Below are 19,872 nucleotides of genomic sequence, written 5' to 3'. Positions count from 1 at the left end.
TGAGCTATCTTTCTGTTTTTGTGCCAGTACCACACTGTCTTGATTACTGTAGCTTTGTAGTATAGTCTGAAGTCAGGGAGCCTTATACCTCCAGCTCCGTTTCTCGTTCTCAAGATTGCTTTGGCTATTTGGGGTCTTTTGTTTTTCCAAACAAATTTTGAAATTTTTTGTTCTAGTTCTGTGAAGAATGCCAGTGGTAGTCTCATAGGGATTGCATTGAATCTGTAGATTGCTTTGGGTAGTAGAGCCATTTTCACAATATTGATTCTTCCAATCCAGGAGCATGGTATATCTCTCCATCTATTTGTATCATCTTTAATTACTTTCATCAGTGTCTTATAATTTTCTGCATACAGGTCTTTTGTCTCCTTAGGTAGGTTTATTCCTAGATATTTTATTCTTTTTGTTGCAATGGTAAATGGGAGTGTTTCTTTGATTTCACTTTCAGATTTTTCATCATTAGTATATAGGAATGCCAGAGATTTCTGTGCATTAATTTTGTATCCTGCTACCTTACCAAATTCATTGATTAGCTCTAGTAGTTTTCTGGTAGCATCTTTAGGATTCTCTATGTATAGTATCATGTCATCTGCAAACAGTGACAGCTTTACTTCTTCTTTTCCGATTTGGATTCCTTTTATTTCCTTTTCTTCTCTGATTGCTGTGGCTAAAACTTCCAAAACTATGTTGAATAAGAGTGGTGAGAGTGGGCAACCTTGTCTTGTTCCTGATCTTAGTGGAAATGGTTTCAGTTTTTCACCATTGAGGACGATGCTGGCAGTGGGTTTGTCATATATGGCCTTTATTATGTTGAGGAAAGTTCCCTCTATGCCTACTTTCTGGAGGGTTTTTATCATAAATGGGTGTTGAATTTTGTCGAAAGCTTTCTCTGCATCTATTGAGATGATCATATGATTTTTCTCCTTCAATTTGTTAATATGGTGTATCACGTTGATTGATTTGCGTATATTGAAGAATCGTTGCATTTCTGGAATAAACCCCACTTGATCATGGTGTATGATCCTTTTAATGTGCTGTTGGATTCTGTTTGCTAGTATTTTGTTGAGGATGTTTGCATCTATGTTCATCAGTGATATTGGCCTGTAGTTTTCTTTCTTTGTGACATCCTTGTCTGGTTTTGGTATCAAGGTGATGGTGGCCTCGTAGAATGAGTTTGGGAGTGTTCCTCCCTCTGCTATATTTTGGAAGAGTTTGAGAAGGATAGACGTTAGCTTTTCTCTAAATGCTTGATAGAATTCGCCTGTGAAGCCATCTGGTCCTGGGCTTTTGTTTGTTGGAAGATTTTTTATCACAGTTTCAATTTCAGTGCTTGTGATTGGTCTGTTCATATTTTCTATTTCTTCCTGATTCAGTCTTGGCAGGTTGTGCATTTCTAAGAATTTGTCCATTTCTTCCAGGTTGTCCATTTTATTGGCATAGAGTTGCTTATAGTAATCTCTCATGATCTTTTGTATTTCTGCAGTGTCAGTTGTTACTTCTCCTTTTTCATTTCTAATTCTATGGATTTGTGTCTTCTCCCTTTTTTTCTTGATGAGTCTGGCTAATGGTTTATCAATTTTGTTTATCTTCTCAAAGAACCAGCTTTTAGTTTTATTGATCTTTGCTATCGTTTCCTTCATTTCTTTTTCATTTATTTCTGATCTGATTTTTATGATTTCTTTCCTTCTGCTAACTTTGGGGTGTTTTTCTTCTTCTTTCTCTAATTGCTTTAGGTGCAAGGTCAGGTTGTTTATTCGAGATGTTTCCTGTTTCTTAAGGTGGGATTGTATTGCTATAAACTTCCCTCCTAGAACTGCTTTTGCTGCATCCCATAGGTTTTGGGTCGTCGTGTCTCCATTGTCATTTGTTTCTAGGTATATTTTTATTTTCTCTTTGATTTCTTCAGTGATCATTTCGTTATTAAGTAGTGTATTGTTTAGCCTCCATGTGTTTGTATTTTTTACAGCTCTTTTCCTGTAATTGTTATCTAGTCTCATAGCATTGTGGTCGGAAAAGATACTTGATACAATTTCAATTTTCTTAAATTTACCAAGGCTTGATTTGTGACCCAAGATATGATATATCCTGGAGAATGTTCCATGAGCAGTTGAGAAAAATGTGTATTCTGTTGTGTTTGGATGGAATGTCCTATAAATATCAATTAAGTCCATCTTGTTTAATGTATCATTTAAAGCTTGTGTTTCCTTATTTATTTTCATTTTGGATGATCTGTCCATTGGTGAAAGTGGGGTGTTAAAGTCCCCTACTATGATTGTGTTACTGTCGATTTCTCCTTTTATGGCTGTTAGTATTTGCCTTATGTATTGAGGTGCTCCTATGTTTGGTGCATAAATATTTACAATTGTTATATCTTCTTCTAGGATCGATCCCTTGATCATTATGTAGTGTCCTTCTTTGTCTCTTCTAGTAGTCTTTATTTTAAAGTCTATTTTGTCTGATATGAGAATTGCTACTCCAGCTTTCTTTTGGTTTCCATTTGCATGGAATATCTTTTTCCATCCCCTTACTTTCAGTCTGTATGTGTCTCTAGGTCTGAAGTGGGTCTCTTGTAGACAGCATATATATGGGTCTTGTTTTTGTATCCATTCAGCCAATCTGTGTCTTTTGGTGGGAGCATTTAGTCCATTTACATTTAAGGTAATTATTGATATGTATGTTCCTATTCCCATTTTCTTAATTGTTTTGGGTTCGTTATTGTAGGTCTTTTCCTTCTGTTGTGTTTCTTGCCTAGAGAAGTTCCTTTAGCATTTGTTGTAAAGCTGGTTTGGTGGTGCTGAACTCTCTCAGCTTTTGCTTGTCTGTAAACGTTTTAATTTCTCCATCATATCTGAATGAGATCCTTGCTGGGTAGAGTAATCTTGGTTGCAGGTTTTTCTCCTTCATCACTTTAATTATGTCCTGCCACTCCCTTCTGGCTTGTAGAGTTTCTGCTGAGAGATCAGCTGCTATCCTGATGGGGATTCCCTTGTGTGTTATTTGTTGTTTTTTCCTTGCTGCTTTTAATATGATTTCTTTGTGTTTAATTTTTGACAGTTTGATTAATATGTGTCTTGGTGTATTCCTCCTTGGATTTATTCTGTATGGGACTCTCTGTGCCTCCTGGACTTGATTAACTATTTCCTTTCCCATATTAGGGAAGTTTTCAACTATAATCTCTTCAAATATTTTCTCAGTCCCTTTCTTTTTCTCTCCTTCTTCTGGAACCCCTATAATTCGAATGTTGGTGCGTTTAATGTTGTCCAAGAGGTCTCTGAGACTGTCCTCAGTTCTTTTCATTCTTTTTTCTTTATTTTGCTCTGCAGCAGTTATTTCCACTATTTTATCTTCCACCTCACTTATCCGTTCTTCTGTCTCAGTTATTCTGCTATTGATCCCATCTAGAGTATTTTTTATTTCATTTATTGTGTTTTTAATCGATGCTTGATTCATCTTTAGTTCTTCTAGGTCCTTGTTAACTGTTTCTTGCATTTTGTCTATTCTATTTCCAAGATTTTGGATCTGGGAAATAGAATCTTGGATCATCTTTACCATCATTATTCTGAATTCTTTTTCAGGTAGACTGCCTAGTACCTCTTCATTTGTTAGGTCTGGTGGGTTTTTATCTTGCTCCTTCTCCTGCTGTGTGTTTTTCTGTCTTATCATTTTGCTTATCTTACTGTGTTTGGGGTCTCCTTTTTGCAGGCTGCAGGTTCGTAGTTCCCGTTGTTTTTGGTGTCTGTCCCCAGTGGCTAAGGTTGGTTTAGTGGGTTGTGTAGGCTTCCTGGTGGAGGGGACTAGGGCCTGTGTTCTGGTGGATGAGGCTGGATCATGTCTTTCTGGTGGGCAGGTCCACGTCTGGTGGTGTGCTTTGGGGTGTCTGTGGACCTATTATGATTTTAGGCCACCTCTCTGCTAATGGGTGGGGTTGTGTTCCTGTCTTGCTAGTTGTTTGGCATAGGGTGTCCAGCACTGTAGCTTGCTGGTCGTTGAGTGAAGCTGGGTGCTGGTGTTGAGATGGAGATCTCTGGAAGATTTTCGCCGTTTGATATTATGTGGAGCTGGGAGGTCTCTTGTGGACCAGTGTCCTGAAGTTGGCTCTCCCACTTCAGAAGCACAGCACTGACTCCTGGCTCCTCAATTTGGGATGATTTGTTGTCTATTCATGTATTCCACAGATGCAGGGTACATCAAGTTGATTGTGGAGCTTTAATCCGCTGCTTCTGAGGCTGCTGGGAGAGGTTTCCCTTTCTCTTCTTTGTTCTCACAGCTCCTTGGTCTCATCTTTGGATTTGTCTCCGCCTCTGCGTGTAGGTCGCCGGAGGGCGTCTGTTCTTCGCTCAGACAGGACAGGGTTAAAGGAGCAGCCGCTTCGGGGACTCTGGGTCACTCAGGCCGGGCGGGAGGGAGGGGCATGGAGTGCGGGGCGAGACTGCAGCAGCAGAGGTCGGCGTGACGTTGCACCAGCCCGAGGCGCGCCGTGCGTTCTCCCAGGGAAGCCGCCCCTGGATCCCGGGACCCCGGCAGTGGCGGGCTGCACAGGCTCCTGGAAAGGCGGTGTGGACAGTGACCTGCGCTCGCACACAGGCTTCTTGGCGGCGGCAGCAGCAGCCCCAGCTTCCCACGCCCTTCACTGGGCTCCGCGCTTTCACCCGCGACTCGAGCCCGTCTGTGGAGCCCCTTTAAGCAGCGCTCTGAATCCCCTCTCCTCGCGCACCAGGAAACCAAGAGGGAAGAAAAAGTCTCTTGCCTCTTCAGCAGCTCCAGAGTTTTCCCGGACTCCCTCCCGGCTAGCTGTGGCACATTATCCCCCTTCAGGCTGAGTTCTCGCCGCCAGCCCCAGTTCTCTCCCTGCGCTCTGACCGAAGCCCGAGCCTCAGCTTCCAGCGCCGCCCGCCCCGGCGGGCGAGCAGACAAGCCTCTTGGGCTGGTGAGTGCCTCTCGGCACCGATCCTCTGTGTGGGAATCTCTCCGCTTTGCCCTACCCAGGTGTGTGGGGAGTTTCTTGCCTTTTGGGATGTCTGGGATCTTCTGCCAGCATTCAGTAGGTGTTCTGTAGGAGTTGTTCCACGTGTAGCTGTATTTCTGGTGTATCCGTGGGGAGGAAGGTGATCTCCGCGTCTTACTCTTCCGCCATCTTACCCGGAAGTTGGTAAGCTTCTTCTATCTTGGATCACCTTTACAATCATTATTCTGAATTCTTTTTCAGGTAGACTGCCTATTACCTCTTCATTTGTTAGGTCTGATAGGTTTTTATCTTGCTCCTTCACCTGCTGTCTGTTTTTCTGTCTTCTCATTTTGCTTATCGTACTGTGTTTGGGGTCTCCTTTTTGCAGGCTGCAGATCTGTAGTTCCCATTATTTTTGGTGTCTGTCCCCAGTGGCTAAGGTTGTTTCAGTAGTTTGTGTAGGCTTCCTGGTGGGGGGACTAGTGCCTGTGTTCTGGTGGTTGAGGCTCGATATTGTCTTTCTGGTGGACAGGTCCACGTCTGGTGGTATGTTTTGGGGTGCCTGTGGCCTTATTATGTTTTTAGGCAGCCTCTCTGCTAATGGGTGGGGTTGTGTTCCTGTCTTGCTAGTTGCTTGGCATAGGGTGACCCGCACTGTAGCTTGCTGGTCGTTGACTGAAGCTGGGTGCTGGTGTTGAGATGGAGATCTCTGGGAGATTTTCACCGCTTGACATTATGTGGAGCTGGGAGGTCTCTTGTGGATCCGTGTCCTGAAGTTGGCTCTCCCACTTCAGAGGCACAGCACTGACTCCTGGCTGCAGCACCAAGAGCCTTTCATCTACCTGGCTCAGAATAAAAGGGAGAAAAAGTTGAAAGAAAGAATTAGTAGAAGAAAGAAAGAGAGAGAGAAAGAAAGGAAGAAGGAAAGGAAGGAAGGAAGGAAGGAAGAAAGAAAGAAAGAAAGAAAGGAGGGAGGGAGGAAGGATGGAAAGAAAGAAAGAAAGGAGGGAGGGAGGGAGGAAGGAAAGAAAAAGCAAGAGTGAATGGAAGAAGGGAGGGAGGGAAGGAGGAAGGAAAGAAAGAAAGAAAGGCAGGAGGGAGGGAGGGAGGAAGGAAAGAGAGAAAGAAAGGCAGGAGGGAGGGAGGGAGGGAGGAAAGAAAAAGAAAGAGTGAAAAGAAGAAGGGAGGGAGGGAGGAAGGAAAGAAAGAAAGAAAGACAGGAGGGAGGGAGGGAGGAAGGAAAGAAAAAGAAAGAGTGAAAGGAAGAAGGGAAGGAGGGAGGGAGGAAAGAAAGACAGACAGGAGGGAGGGAGGAAGGACGGAAAGAAAGAAAGAAAGGAGGGAGGGAGGGAGGAAGGAAAGAAAATGAGTGAAAGGAAGAAGGGGGGAGGGAGGAAGGAAAGAAAAAGAGTGAAAGGAAGAAGGGGGAGGGAGGGAAGAAAGACAGAAAGAAAGAAAGAAAGAAGGGAGGGAGGGAGGAAGAAAAGAAAAAGAAAGTGAAAGGAAGAAGGGAGGGAGGAAGGAAGGAAAGAAAGAGAGAAAGGGGCAGAGGGAGGGAGGGAGGAAGGGAAGGTAGGAAAAATAGAAAGAGAGAAGATAAAGTAAAATAGAATAAAGTATAAAATATAGTAGCGTTATTAAAAATAAAAAAGTAATTATTGAAAATAAAAATAAAAAATAAAAAATAAACGGACCAATAGAACTCTGGGACCTATGGTGGAAGCAAAGCTATACAGAGAAAATCTCACACAGAAGCATACACATACACATTCACAAAAAGAGAACAGGGGGAAAAATCGAAAATCTTGCTCTCAAAGTCCACCTCCTTAATTTGGGATAATTCGTTGTAAAAAGAGGAAAAGGGAAAAAATCTTAAATCTTGTCCTCAAAGTCCACCTCCTCAATTTGGGATGATTCACTGTCCATTCATGCACTCCACAGACGCAGGGCACATCAAGCGGACCGCGAAGCTTTAATCCGCTGCCTCCGAGGCTGCACAGAGAGATTTCCCTGTCTCTTCTCTGCTCTCACAGCTCCCGGGTCTCAGCCTTGGACCGGGCCCCGCCTCTGTGCGTAGATCGCTGGAGGGCGTCCGTTCTTCGCTCAGGCAGGACGGGTTTAAAGGAGCCGCTGATTCGGGGGCTCTGGCTCACTTAGGCCGAGGGGAGGGAGGGGCACGCAGTGCGGGGCGGGCCTGCGGCGGCAGAGGCCAGCGTGACGTTGCACCAGCCCGAGGCGCTCCGTGCGCTTTCCCGGGGAAGCCGTCCCTGGGTCCCGGGACCCCGGCAGTGGCGGGCTGCACAGGCTCCCCGGAAGGGGGGTGGTGGACAGTGACCTGCGCTTGCACACAGGCCTTGTGGCGGCGGCAGCAGCAGCCCCAGCGTCCCACGCCCGTCTCTGGGGTCCACGCCTTCAGCCGCGGCTCGCGCCCGTCTCTGGAGCTTCTTTAAGCAGCGCTCTTAATGCCCTCTCCTCGCGCACCAGGAAACAAAAGGGAAGAAAAAGTCTCTTGCCTCTTCGGCAGCTCCAGATTTTTTCCCCCGGACTCTCTCCGGGCCAGCCGTGGTGCACTAGGCCCTTCAGGCTGTGTTCACGCCGCCAACCCCAGTCCTCTCCCTGCGCTCAGACCGAAGCCCAAGCCTCAGCTCCCAGCCCCGCCCACCCCAGCGGCCGAGAAGACAAGCCTCTCGGGCTGGTGTGTGCCTGAGGCCACCAATCCTCTGTGCGGGAATCTCTCCACTTTGCCCACCACACCCCTGTTGCTGTGCTCTCCTCCACTACTCCGAGGCTTCCCCCTCCGCCACCCGCAGTCTCTGCCCGCGAAGGGGCTTCTAGTGTGTGGAAACCTTTCCTCCTTCACGGCTCCCTCCCACTGGTGCAGGTCCCGTCCCTATCCTTTTGTCTCTGTTTATTCTTTTTTCTTTTGCCCTACCCAGGTATGTGGGGAGTTTCTTGCCTTTTGGGGGGTCTGAGGTGTTCTGTCAGCATTCAGTAGGTGTTCTGTAGGAGTTGTTCCACGTGTAGATGAATTTCTGATGTATCTGTGGGGAGGAAGGTGATCTCCGCGTCTTACTCTTCCGCCATCTTCCTGCCTTCCCATTGACAGTTTATCAGTGATGACCAGGTGTTGCAGACTTTAACCTCTTGTTTGGCAACATAAATTTTGACATTTAGGACATCTTCATTATACTACCATATAACTCTCTATGCATCTGATTTATCTGATTTTTTACCTCAGGCCAAAATGGTGCTTGACACATGTTAGTTGCTTAGTGAATATTTGTTTAGTTAAATGAATGCATGATTTTATCACCTCACGCCTCACTGGTACCCCCTATTTTATAAAAATATCTTTGGTAGAAAAGAACATTTGTATCAGCTAAAAGATGAGTCCCTTCCTTCTTCAATAACTGAAATAATATCATTGTTCTCTATGGCTCCTATAATTTTTGTTTCCTTTGCCTAAAATGACCATACTTCTTTCCTGAGGACTAAGAGCCTCTTGTACTGTACAGGGAAAAGAAATCTGCGTCAGTGGTAGATTTTAGGAGCAGATGTCTTGAGTGCAGTGATAATTCAGTGAATAAAACTGAGAGATTTTACAGGTCAGCCTGGCTTCATAGTTGCATAGAGAAGGAGATTTTCCTTATACCAGATGAGTGGTAGAGGTTCTGTCAGCTATAGGTTTATTTGTTAGTTTGTTTTTTCTTTCATCTAGTCATACCTTTCTTGACTATTATTAACCAAGTTCTGTGCCAGGTAATGGGGATACAAAGATGAATTAAACTGTTCCTGCTCTTGATCTCCCAGTTTTGTGATTGTGGTAAGGGTAGCAGACCTGCAAATTTACACTATTTTATGATATGTGATAGATTTATAGGTTCTGAGGGAACCTGAAGAGGGCAATTATGTTTGACTAATCAGGAAAGGCCTAAGGCCTGTGCCTCACAGATTGGAGGGCTCGTCCATGTAACCCCATTAACTGAGAATCAGTACAGCTTCATCTACACCCTGCTCCTGTGTTGCCTCTACTTCACTGGGTCAGCGGCCAACTTGAAACAGATATACCCCTTAATTCCCTACCTCCAGGTTTAAGGGGGAGGAGGGGTAGTTATTTGACTTATCTGGAGAGAAGGAAGGAGAGGAAGGTGTTACCTGGCCAAGGCTGAGAGAAGATTCACAATCCTTTTGGCCTCTGACGGAAACATTTGTAACCACAGGGTCTGTTCTTGGACTGCATCTTCTATATTAACAGAGACCTAACTGCATTGAAATAAACTAGATCATGAATCTATTGCTTTGGCTTCTCTCTGTATCTCTGTGGAAAAGTTAAATTTAGGCTAAGTGTGTCATTTGGATAACTCAGCAACTCGGTCAGCAGTCCTCTCTTCTTCAGGATCAAAAAGATCAAATATATGATTATTTCACTTGCCTCTAAAAATCCTGCTATATCCATCATGCCCTGCTGCAATAATATTCCTTTCTTGTCTGTCACAAATTGCTGACCTATGGCAAGTCTTAGTCTCACTTGGGAATTTCCTTACGTATTCATATTGAATGCAATAAAGCAAAATAATTTGACCGATTGTTTGTTTAGTTTTTTTGCAATTAAAAAATTAAATGTCATTTATAATTTAGTTTAATATAGAGAAGTATACCAAATAAAAGAAAAATGACCCATACCACTATGATGAAACCTCTATTAATATGTAAAATAAAATTGATATATTTAGAGAATAGAAAATTCAAATAGTACCAATAGGTATAAAATGAAAGTCTGGCGTCCCACGGCACTGCCCCCTCTTCCAGATGACCACCTTTAAAAAGTAACCACTATCAGTAGTTTCATATTATTACTTTTAGAAACATTTATATATATGTACCAGCATTTGTGTGTATTTGTCTTTCACTCAATCACTCGATCATTTTATTCATTTATTTATTCATCCAAAAAATATTTTTTAAGGGCCTATTCTGTGCCAGGCAGAATGTTGAGGCCTGGGGATACAGTAGTGAGCAAAACAGAAAAGGTCTCTCCTCTTATGGCACTTAGAATCTAGGTGGGAAAGAGAGACAAGAATGTAAAACAAATAAACAAGATGGCTTCAGTTTGTTCAAGATGCTAAAATAGAGTGGTGATGTTCTTAGGTAAGGTGGTTAGTGAAGGCTTCTGGTTGTGCAGTTTATTAAGTTCTGCTGAAAAAAGACAAATATGCAGTGACTCGGTTCATGCCTGACCCATGCTATTTTTATTTCCAAAGGTGAAGCTCCACCTGCCATCCAGCTGCCCACACCTGCAGTCCAGTGCCCAAGCCCCATCTCACTTTTCCAGCCGAGCATCTCCAGTACTGCCCAGGTGGCTGTCCAGGCTCCAAGTTTGCCCCTCTGTCCACCACTCCCACCCCTTTGGGAGGGCTTTGCTGGGCCCTCCCAAACAGACACTCATCAGCTGCATTCTGGAGCCAGTCACTCTGTGAAGAGACCCACTCCTGTCTCTCTGGAGAGCACCAGCAGGATTCCAACTAGTGCAAGTACTGCCCACGCCAGATTTGCAGCCTCTCCCATCCAACCTCCCAAGGAATATCCCAGTGTCTCCACTTGTCCCAGAAGTGCTCCAATCCCCCAAGCTCCTCCTATTCCACTCTCACATGTCTGCCAGCCCCCTCCCCTCGTCCATGCAGCCACATTATTTGGGACCCCACCGCGATTCTCTTTTCATCACCCTTACTTCCTACCTGGACCTCACTACTTCCCATCAAGGTAAATGAACAATTTATTTCCTTTCACCTAAAACTACTTATAGCTAATGAATTTTTATCTCTGAAGGCCTCTCTTATTTACTGAAAAAGGAACTTCCTCATTACTGCTTGGGATCTATATAATTTAGATTAGTGACTAAATAGGGGCCAAGCAGTGAACATAAATACATGGAGGGGCCAGATGAGGACTGGGGAAGCCAAGGAGAGTGCACGCCCCATCTTATGGGGCAGCTGCTACTCAGTTCCAGCCTACTGTTGCCGCATGAGAATACAGGCGCCAGTGTTGTCAGGTCTGATTTTTCTCTTGAAACAATAATCAGTTATATGTGACCTTAAGATCATTTAGTCAAACCTCCTTATTGTATAGAGGTGTGGTTCTGAAACTTTCATATATATATATATATAAACCACATGTGATCTTGTTAAAATGAAGACTCTGAGTCAGCAGGTCTGGGGTACAGTAGTTTCCTATACTGAGTTATAGTAAGCCTAATATTCTGCATGTCTAACAAGCTCCCAAGTGATGTCAATTCTGCTGATTGTGGACCACACTTTGAGTAGCAGGGATATAGAGAGCACTTGATCTAAGAGGTTAAATGACTTGTCTGAAGTTATATGCCCTCTCAGTGCCCTTTTTAACAAACCAAAACGTTTCTTATGTAAATTACCAGTAAAGGAATTTATTTTCACAGGGAAGTATCTAGGGAAAACAAATTTGTAACTTTTCATTTTGGAGTGATAGAATTTAACTTCTTTGCAAGCATTCTAATAGAGTGGCATTAAGCTCTAGTCTTCAGTTGCTGTTAAGTGTGTAGACAGAGATGGTTTCTGTTGAGAATGGAGTGTTACATGTTTAACACAATCTTTTATGGTTACTTACTTAGAAAGTAAAACTACTCCCCACTTGGGTACCAAGGCCTCAAAGAACTTTCAAGGTATATATTATGTTGCTTCAATTCATAATGAGATTGCTTGCTTTCAAGTCCTTAGCCCAGAACTGGAAGAAAGTGGAACTAGGGGATCAGATGAAGAGAAAGGGAGATTTTGCTATTTGTTGTTTGTTTTGTTTTTCCCAATAGGCTCTTCTTTAATAGCTTTCAGAAGTCTTTTAGTTCAAGAAATCAAACTTCAAGAGACTCCTAAGGCCAGGGGTTGATAATCTCTTCTCATTGCTATTTCCTAGGATCTGTTGTTATAGGAATTTTAGAGAATTTTACAGTGTTTTTGTTAGTTATAGGAAGAGTGCTAAGGACATAGCTGGAATTTAATAAATGAGTAGGTTTGAGAAGATCAGCCTTAGTTAGAACCTCGAGGTCCAAGAGCTAAAACTGCGGAAATTTTGTCTTTGTTACATATTTCATTTTGTAATACAGGAAAGACTTAGACAGTATTTACTCACATTAAAGGAGAAAAAGAGGCATCTAGAACAGGTTGTGTACCACAATCTCACTCTAGTTGTTACTGTTTTTTCTTTTTAGCATTTTGAGAACTTGGCATTTTTATCTGTAATTCTCACAACAATCCTTTGTTTTAGGCATAGTAATCCCTTGACTTTTTCAGATAAAGAAACTGATCAGCTGTTAAATAGCTTTGTTAAGGTCACACAACTAGTAAATGGCAGAGCCAGTAGTCAAACTTAGATGTGCTGTCCGATTTTGAATTCCATGTTTGTTTTTTTCACTGTATCAGTAAGGCTTCTCAATATAATGGCTTCTCTTGATTGGTAGCTGTTAGTTGCTAGCAGAGAATCACATGGAAAATACATACTGTATTTTTGAATGGAAAAATCATGTAGTCAAGTAGACTTTTGGGCAGGAAATGTTTCCTTATATAATAAATAGATAAAATCATAGGAAATTTATCTTCCTTACTCATGACAAGACTTACGGGATTTAGCTGTTAATGTACAAATCATCTGATTGTTTAAAGAACATTTTGAAAAGAAACTCTGAAAAGTATGTCCTTAGAAGACAGAAACTATGCCTTTATCTTTACTACCATTATTGCTAATTAATAATAATGCTATTAAAGGAACCAAATGAAGTGAGTTGGTAGTTTTATACTGAATTTTATTTCATGTAAGAATGTCAAACAAGTACATCAGCTATAAACATTAAGTTGCTCCTAACTTCTACCTGTATGTGTGTGATGATAATTTTCCCAAGGATATGGATGATCTTATTTATGCTTGTTTAGGTAGTATATTTCAGTAAAATCCAGCCTGGCTAAATAACAAAATTAATTGATTTCCCCTCAATTTTTCTATTGTCTCTTCTCCCAACTAATAATAGATTCTTCTATAAAGAATATTTCCTCCCCAACCTAATCCATTGATGTGGATCCATTGATGTGGATCCATGATCTAATCCATTATTCAACCATTTCAATACTGTAATTGTAATGACTTTTGACATATATATTAAATATATACCAAATATACATATTTGATATTTTGCCCTGTGTATCTAGAGTAAAAATCAAGGAGGTTAGGCAGTTTAATCAAGGAGTCACTTTATGAAACAGATGGACACTTAGAAGTGCTGATCCCTAGCTGTGAGGGCTAATATCCTCCTGCCTTCAAATATTAACCATCTTCATACTGTGCTTATTGAGACACTCTCTTTCTGTACTACATTAATTTCTTCTTGTTTTTTAAAATTAATTAATTAATTAATTATTTTTTGGCTGTGTCGGGTCTTCGTTTCCGTGCAAGGGCTTTCTCTAGTTGCGGCGAGCGGGGGCCACTCTTCATCGCGGTGCATGGGCCTCTCACTGTCGCGGCCTCTCTTGTTGCGGAGCACGAGCTCCAGACGCGCAGGCTCAGAAGTTGTGGCTCACGGGCCCAGTTGCTCCGTGGCATGTGGGATCTTCCCAGACCAGGGCTCGAACCCGTGTCCCCTGCATTGGCAGGCAGACTCTCAACCACTGCGCCACCAGGGAAGCCACACCTTTTCTTCTATTCCTCCGCCTTCTTGTAGTGTTTATACTTTCATATGCACAAGAGATATCTGGGATCTTCATTCTCTTGGCCATTGAGTAAATAAATGTGTTCAAAAAGTGTATTGCAGGGCTTCTCTGGTGGCACACTGGTTAAGAATCTGCCTGCCAAGGCAGGGGACACAGGTTCGAGACCTCGTCCAGGAAGATCCCACATGCCATGGAGCAACTAAGCCAGTGCGCCACAACTACTAAGCCTGTGCTCTTAGCCCGAGAGCCACAGCTACTGAGCCCACGTGCCACAACTACTGAAGCCTGCGTGCCTAGAGCCTGTGCTCCGCAACAAGAGGAGCCACCGCAATGAGAAGCCCGCACACTGCAATGAAGAGTAGCCCCCGCTCGCCGCAACTAGAGAAAGCCCACACGCAGCAACAAAGACCCAATGCAGCCAGAAATATAAACAAATAAATTAATTAATTTTTAAAAAGTGTATTGCAGTTAGGGATATAGAAAAGATACGAATGATAATGGGGAATTTATTAGCTTGAAATGTATAAAAAATATAATCAGACATAGCTATATCTATGTATCTATTAAGGAAAGTAAGCCCAAAGAATTCTAAATTTGTGGGATTATATAGCATCTTAACTGTAAAATTTTAGACCAACAGATCAAAAGTTAAAAGCAATTATCCTTAACCCTTGTTTGGTTTGTCCACCTATTTAAGAATTTAATTGAAGTTTTGGACCTATTTTCTGTAATAATGCACATCTACATACATATACAATATTTTGCCTAATCCTTACGGAGGATAGAATTTATAGTCGCCAAACATGATAGATTTAGCTAATATGGAATACCTTCTGCTGTAACTAACTATAAATGTTGAATTTAAATATGAACAATTTAACACCTAGCTGAAATCACAAGAAAGGAAAATAAATCCCCCTTTGTCAAAATGACAAATGAGCTGAAAACTAGTACAGCGGTCCTGGGGGTAGTTTGCAGATTCAGATAGTCTCAGCATTTATAAACTTGGGTTTTAATGCCTACATAAGGAGAGGATGTGAGGTCATGACTCTGCTCAAGGTGAGGAACTGAAATTAAAACCTCTTCATAAAGCTAAGACGCTAGAGGACTTCCCTGGTGGCGCAGTGGTTAAGAATCTGCCTGCCAATGCAGGGAACATGGGTTTGATCCCTGGTCCAGGAAGATCCCACATGCTGCAGAGGAACTAAGCCTGTGCACCATATCTACTGAGCCTGTGTTCTAGAGCCCACAAGCCACAACGACTGAGCCCACACGCCACAACTACTGAAGCCTGTGTGCCGAGACCCCGTGCTCCGTAACAAGAGAAGCCACTACAACGAGCAGCCCATACACTGCAATGAAGAGTAGCCCCCGCTCGCCACAACTAGAGAAAGCCTGCACACAGCAATGAAGACCCAATGCAGGCAAAATAAATAAATAACTTTTAAAAAATGGTAAGACCCTAGAAAGGCCTCTCAACCTTGATAAAGTAATAGAAGATTTTTATCATTGACCCAGAGAAAGCACAAAGGAAACTTGTTTTTATTCAGGGCTATATATGGAAAAAAGTCTTCTGTTAGAAATCAAAACCCTAGGTTATACTGCACACTGGTTGAGAATCTGAAATCAACCTATCCACTTGATAAACTGAGAAGTTAGGGATTTCCCTGGAGGTCCAGTGGTAAAGAATCCACCTTACAATGCAGGGGACGTGGGTTCGATCCCTGGTCAGGGAACTAAGATCCCACATGCTGTGGGGCAACTAAGCCCACATGCCACAACTACTGAGCTCACATGCCTCAACTAGAGAGCCCATGTGCCACAAAGTACAGAGCCCATGTGCTCTGAAACCTGTGTGCCACAGCTACAGAGCACACGTGCCCTGGAGCCTGTGCACTACAACTAGAAAAGAGAAAAAACCCACACGCCACAACTAGAGAGACGCCCGTGCGCCACAACGACAGATCCCTCATGCCTCAACAAAGATCCCACGTGCCACAACTAAGACCCAACGCAGCCCCCCCATAAAATAAATATTAAAAATAATTAAAAAATAAACTGAGAAATGAACACAGAAATTAGTTCTTGGATGACTTACCTGGGACAACTATTGTAGAGGAACACTTCCACCATTCAAGCCACTTGGAATTTCCAAAGGGAGAAAATTGTTATTAAAGGTGAGCTTTAGAAAATTACGGAACACGAGGAAAGTATTCATTAAGAACAAGAGTCAGTAGATGCTACAAATAGGAGAAATAACACCCCAAGAACTTGAAATAACTGAAATTCAGGGAGAGACTAAAAATCAATATTTCCAATGTTTAAAGAGGACTTCTGTACCAGCCAAGATGCAATATAAGGAACTGTATCTACCCTCATCTGAAATGATAAAAAACAGACAAAATATATGAAGATATGGTTTTCAAGACACTATTTACCAGGCAATGATTATGAATGATTATGAAGATCCCTGAGAGACAGAAAATAAATGAGGTAAGCCTTGCAATCTAACCAGCTTACTGACCTGGAAACCGTGGCACAGGGAGGAGAAACACAAGCAGATCCTTGCAGACTCCCTGAGTTGAGGAGATGGAGCTAAGAGGCCAGTGAAACCAAGTCAGTTAGAATTCTCAGGATAGAGTACTGGAGAGAAGAAAGCTGCACAGTGCAAGAACTCTGGATCTCTGCATAGGTTCCATCTTGAGTATTCAGCTGAATACTGATCAGTGTATGCCTGTGAGGAAAATTACCCAAGGCTAGTGGAAAAACTACTTGAAAAATCAGACACCAGTTCCCAGCAATCACACCAGGCTGGAAATCGTTCCTGTTCTCACCAAACAGATTGGAAAACCTTGATGGGGTATTAAATACTTAGAGAGTCTTGTTTCAGCTAGGCCTAGACTAAAACTTTTTAATCAACTTTTATCTAAAAACTTTTATCTAAAAATTCTTAAGATCTGAAATGATCAAACTGTCTTCAAGTAATTAACTGCATCCAAAACAAAGCTCAAGGATATTAATAGAAATAGTATGATTAAAAAGGTAAGTGAGAGGGAGTTTCTTTTCTGGGTTGGCAGCATGAGGAGCTCTGTGAAGCTGCTCCCAAGCAAACAAGCATAACTGGTGAAAACTGTTTTTAAAAACTAACCACTTAAATTCTCTGGGCAGTGTCCTAAGGGCATACAGCAAATGAAGAAACACTTATTCAAGAAAACATCCTAAAACTTGGTGAGAACAGCAAGAGTCTATGACCCTTGAGCCATGACAAATACCATCCCTCACTCCCACCTTCAGTTCATCTGGATGGAATGCCAACTCTGGGTGGGTATGGCCAAGAAGGTAGCTCTCACACCCCTCAGCTCCTAATCAAGGGATACAATATCTTACAGAGAATTGTAGCATTTCTCCTAATCAAGTGATACAGTATCTCACAGAGAATGGTAGCATTTCTCATCCTCTCCAGCACTTGAGTTAAAGAAACTAAGTTGATGGTGAGTGTGACCAAGAGGTTGGGGGTTCCTTTTCTTCGCTCAGCCCCTAGTAACAGGATAGCCACTCAACTCTAAGGATGACAGGCAGAGAATACTGTAACCCTGAACATGCTTGACCCAGGTCACTTGTAGAAGAGATGTTCTATGCTGGCAGAGGCAAGCCAAGAAGACCAGAGATTTTGCCATAAGAACAGAGAGCTCAGAAGCTTTCTCCAAAAGGAATTTGACTTTATCTGAAACAGTGTGGGGAAGTTCAAGCCTAAGGACACTCTTGAAAACAATGAGGTTTTGGTGATAAGCAAATAAAAAGAGACTCCTCTTAATTGAGACCAAGAAGCTACTGTATGCCAGCTAGTACACCAAAGAGAACTAGGGAAAGAAACAGCAAAGAAGAGCCCTCCTGCAGTCAGAACAAACCTCAAAGACTCCTCAAAGTTTACCCCTTCTGAATTTAATTGGATCAGACTGTGGAACAATCTTCTGCCCCAAGGCATTTCGAAAACATTAGAGCAATCAGCCAGCAATTAGTGGAATCTTAACAGCTGTATGTGATAGCAAATGAGTCAGAGAGCTTAACACAAAAATCAGGGAAGGAGATAGTCAAAGAGAGTCCTGCTCAAACCAATATCATCCTAGGGTGACTGTATTCATGTCCAAGTCTGTGCCCTCTAAGGAGTGACACTCAAGGTTCACACTACAGAGGAAAGAGACTTCACTAAAATAGTCTGTCCCTGGTGGTCCATTGGGTAAGACCCTGCGCTCCCAATGCAGGGGGCCTGGGTTCGATCCCTGTTCTGGGAACTAGATCCCGCTTGCATGCCACAACTAAGAGTCTGCATGCTGCAACTAAGAAGTCTGCATGCCTCAAGCAAGACCCGGTATAGCCAAAATAAATAAACAAACAAACAAATAAATAAATATTTTTAAAAATAAAAAAAAATAGTCTAGTCAAGTCAGTAAACAAAAAACAAGCAAAAAAAAAAAAAAAAACCCCAAAAAAAGTAGCCCTGGAGAAGTGAAAGAGAGTCATTGTCCAGAGTTCCTACAGTATATTACGTAAAATGTCCAGAGTTCAACCAAAAATTATGACATGCAGAGAAACAGGAAAGCACAATTTGTACATGGGGGAGAAAAACAGGCAAAAGAAACTACCTGTGGTAGGGCCCAGATTTCAAATTTGACAAAGGCTTCCAAGCCATTATAAATATATTCAAACAATTAAAGGAAACCATTTTTAAAGAAGTAAAGGAAGTTATGATGATGATGTCTCTTCATAGAGATACTATCAATAAAGACATAGAAATTATAAAAACAGCCAAATGGAAATTCTGGAGTTGAAAAGTACAATAACCAAAATGAAAAATTCACTAGAGGGGTTCAACAGTAAAATTGAACGGACACAAGAATGAATCAGAAAACTTGAAAATAGACTGGTAGTGATTTTACAATCTGAAGAATAGAGTGGAAAAAGAATGAGGAAAAATGAACAGAGCCTCAGAACACAGTCATCATTAAGTGTACCAGTGTATCTATAAAAGGAGTATCAGAAGGAGAAAGGAGAGAAGAAGAAGCAGAAGAAAGTATTTGAAGACCTAATAGCTGAAAACTTCCCAGATTTGATGAAAAATATTACACATTTAAGAAATTTAATGAATTATGAGTAGCGTAAAAGCCAAGAGATCCACAGCGAGACACATCATATTAAACACACATAGTATAGACACATCATAGTAAAATACTGAAATCCAAAGCCAAAGCCAAAGAGAAAATCAAAGTGAGAGAGAGAGAGACAGACAGACACTCATCAATAAAATGAACACCTGACATCCCATGAGAAACAATGGAGGCCAGAATACATATTTGAAGTACTGAAAACAACCTGTCAACTTACATTTAGTGAAGCCATGTTTCAAAAATGAAGCCAAAGTAAAGACATTCTCAGATAATCCAAATCTGAGATTGCTAGCACACTTGCATTGTGAGAAATACTGAAGGGAGTTCTTCAGGCTGAGAGTAAGTGATCACTAATGGTAGTTGGAATACAAACAAACAAAATACCAAAGAGCCCAGTAAAGGTAAAAATGCAATGATAAAAGATAGTATAGGAAATCTAAAAACGAGTGGATGTATGTATATGTATAACCAATTCACTTTGCTGTACAGCAGAAACTAACACAACATTGTAAAGCAACTATACTCCAATAAAAATTAATAAAAAAAAAAATAGGGCTTCCCTGGTGGCGCAGTGGTTGAGAATCTGCCTGCCAATGCAGGGAACACGGGTTCGGGCCCTGGTCTGGGAGGATCCCACGTGCCACGGAGCAACTAGTCCCGTGAGCCACAACTACTGAGCCTGCGCGTCTGGAGCTTGTGCTCTGCAACAAGAGAGGCCGCGACAGTGAGAGGCCCGCGCACTGCGATGAAGAGTGGCCCCCGCTTGCCACAACTAGAGAAAGCCCTCGCACAGAAACGAAGACCCAACACAGACAAAAATAAATAAATAATTTAAAATAAAAAATAAATAAAAGATAGTATAAAAAAGACAGTATAAATCTTCTTTTGACTGGTTTTAAAAGCAGTTGTATAAAACAATATGCAAATAATTGTTTTGGGGGACCTATAACATATAGAAATGTAGTATATTTGATAATAAAAGCATAAGGAAGTCGGTGGAGGCAAAGTTGTTTTAGAGTAAGGAAATGATGGCAGA

At 42.1% G+C, this 19,872-nt stretch overlaps 1 protein-coding gene across 2 annotated transcripts in view; it reads left to right on the top strand.

Moving 5' to 3' along the window:
• The window catches only part of SOX30 (SRY-box transcription factor 30), a 42,073-nt gene that overhangs the window by 9,864 nt on the left and 12,337 nt on the right, over positions 1–19,872 (top strand). The window contains exon 4 of one of the 2 annotated variants that reach the window (XM_060092101.1): positions 10,207–10,705. The exons of the other annotated variant lie outside the window; for it this stretch is intronic. Coding sequence (XP_059948084.1) covers positions 10,207–10,705 — 499 coding nt within the window. The remainder of the gene's footprint in view (positions 1–10,206; positions 10,706–19,872) is intronic. 2 annotated transcript variants of the gene reach the window in all.

This window comes from Mesoplodon densirostris, chromosome 3 (assembly GCF_025265405.1).
Source record: "Mesoplodon densirostris isolate mMesDen1 chromosome 3, mMesDen1 primary haplotype, whole genome shotgun sequence".
Taxonomy (NCBI): Eukaryota; Metazoa; Chordata; class Mammalia; order Artiodactyla; family Ziphiidae; genus Mesoplodon; species Mesoplodon densirostris.
This window is presented reverse-complemented; position numbering and strand designations above follow the sequence as displayed.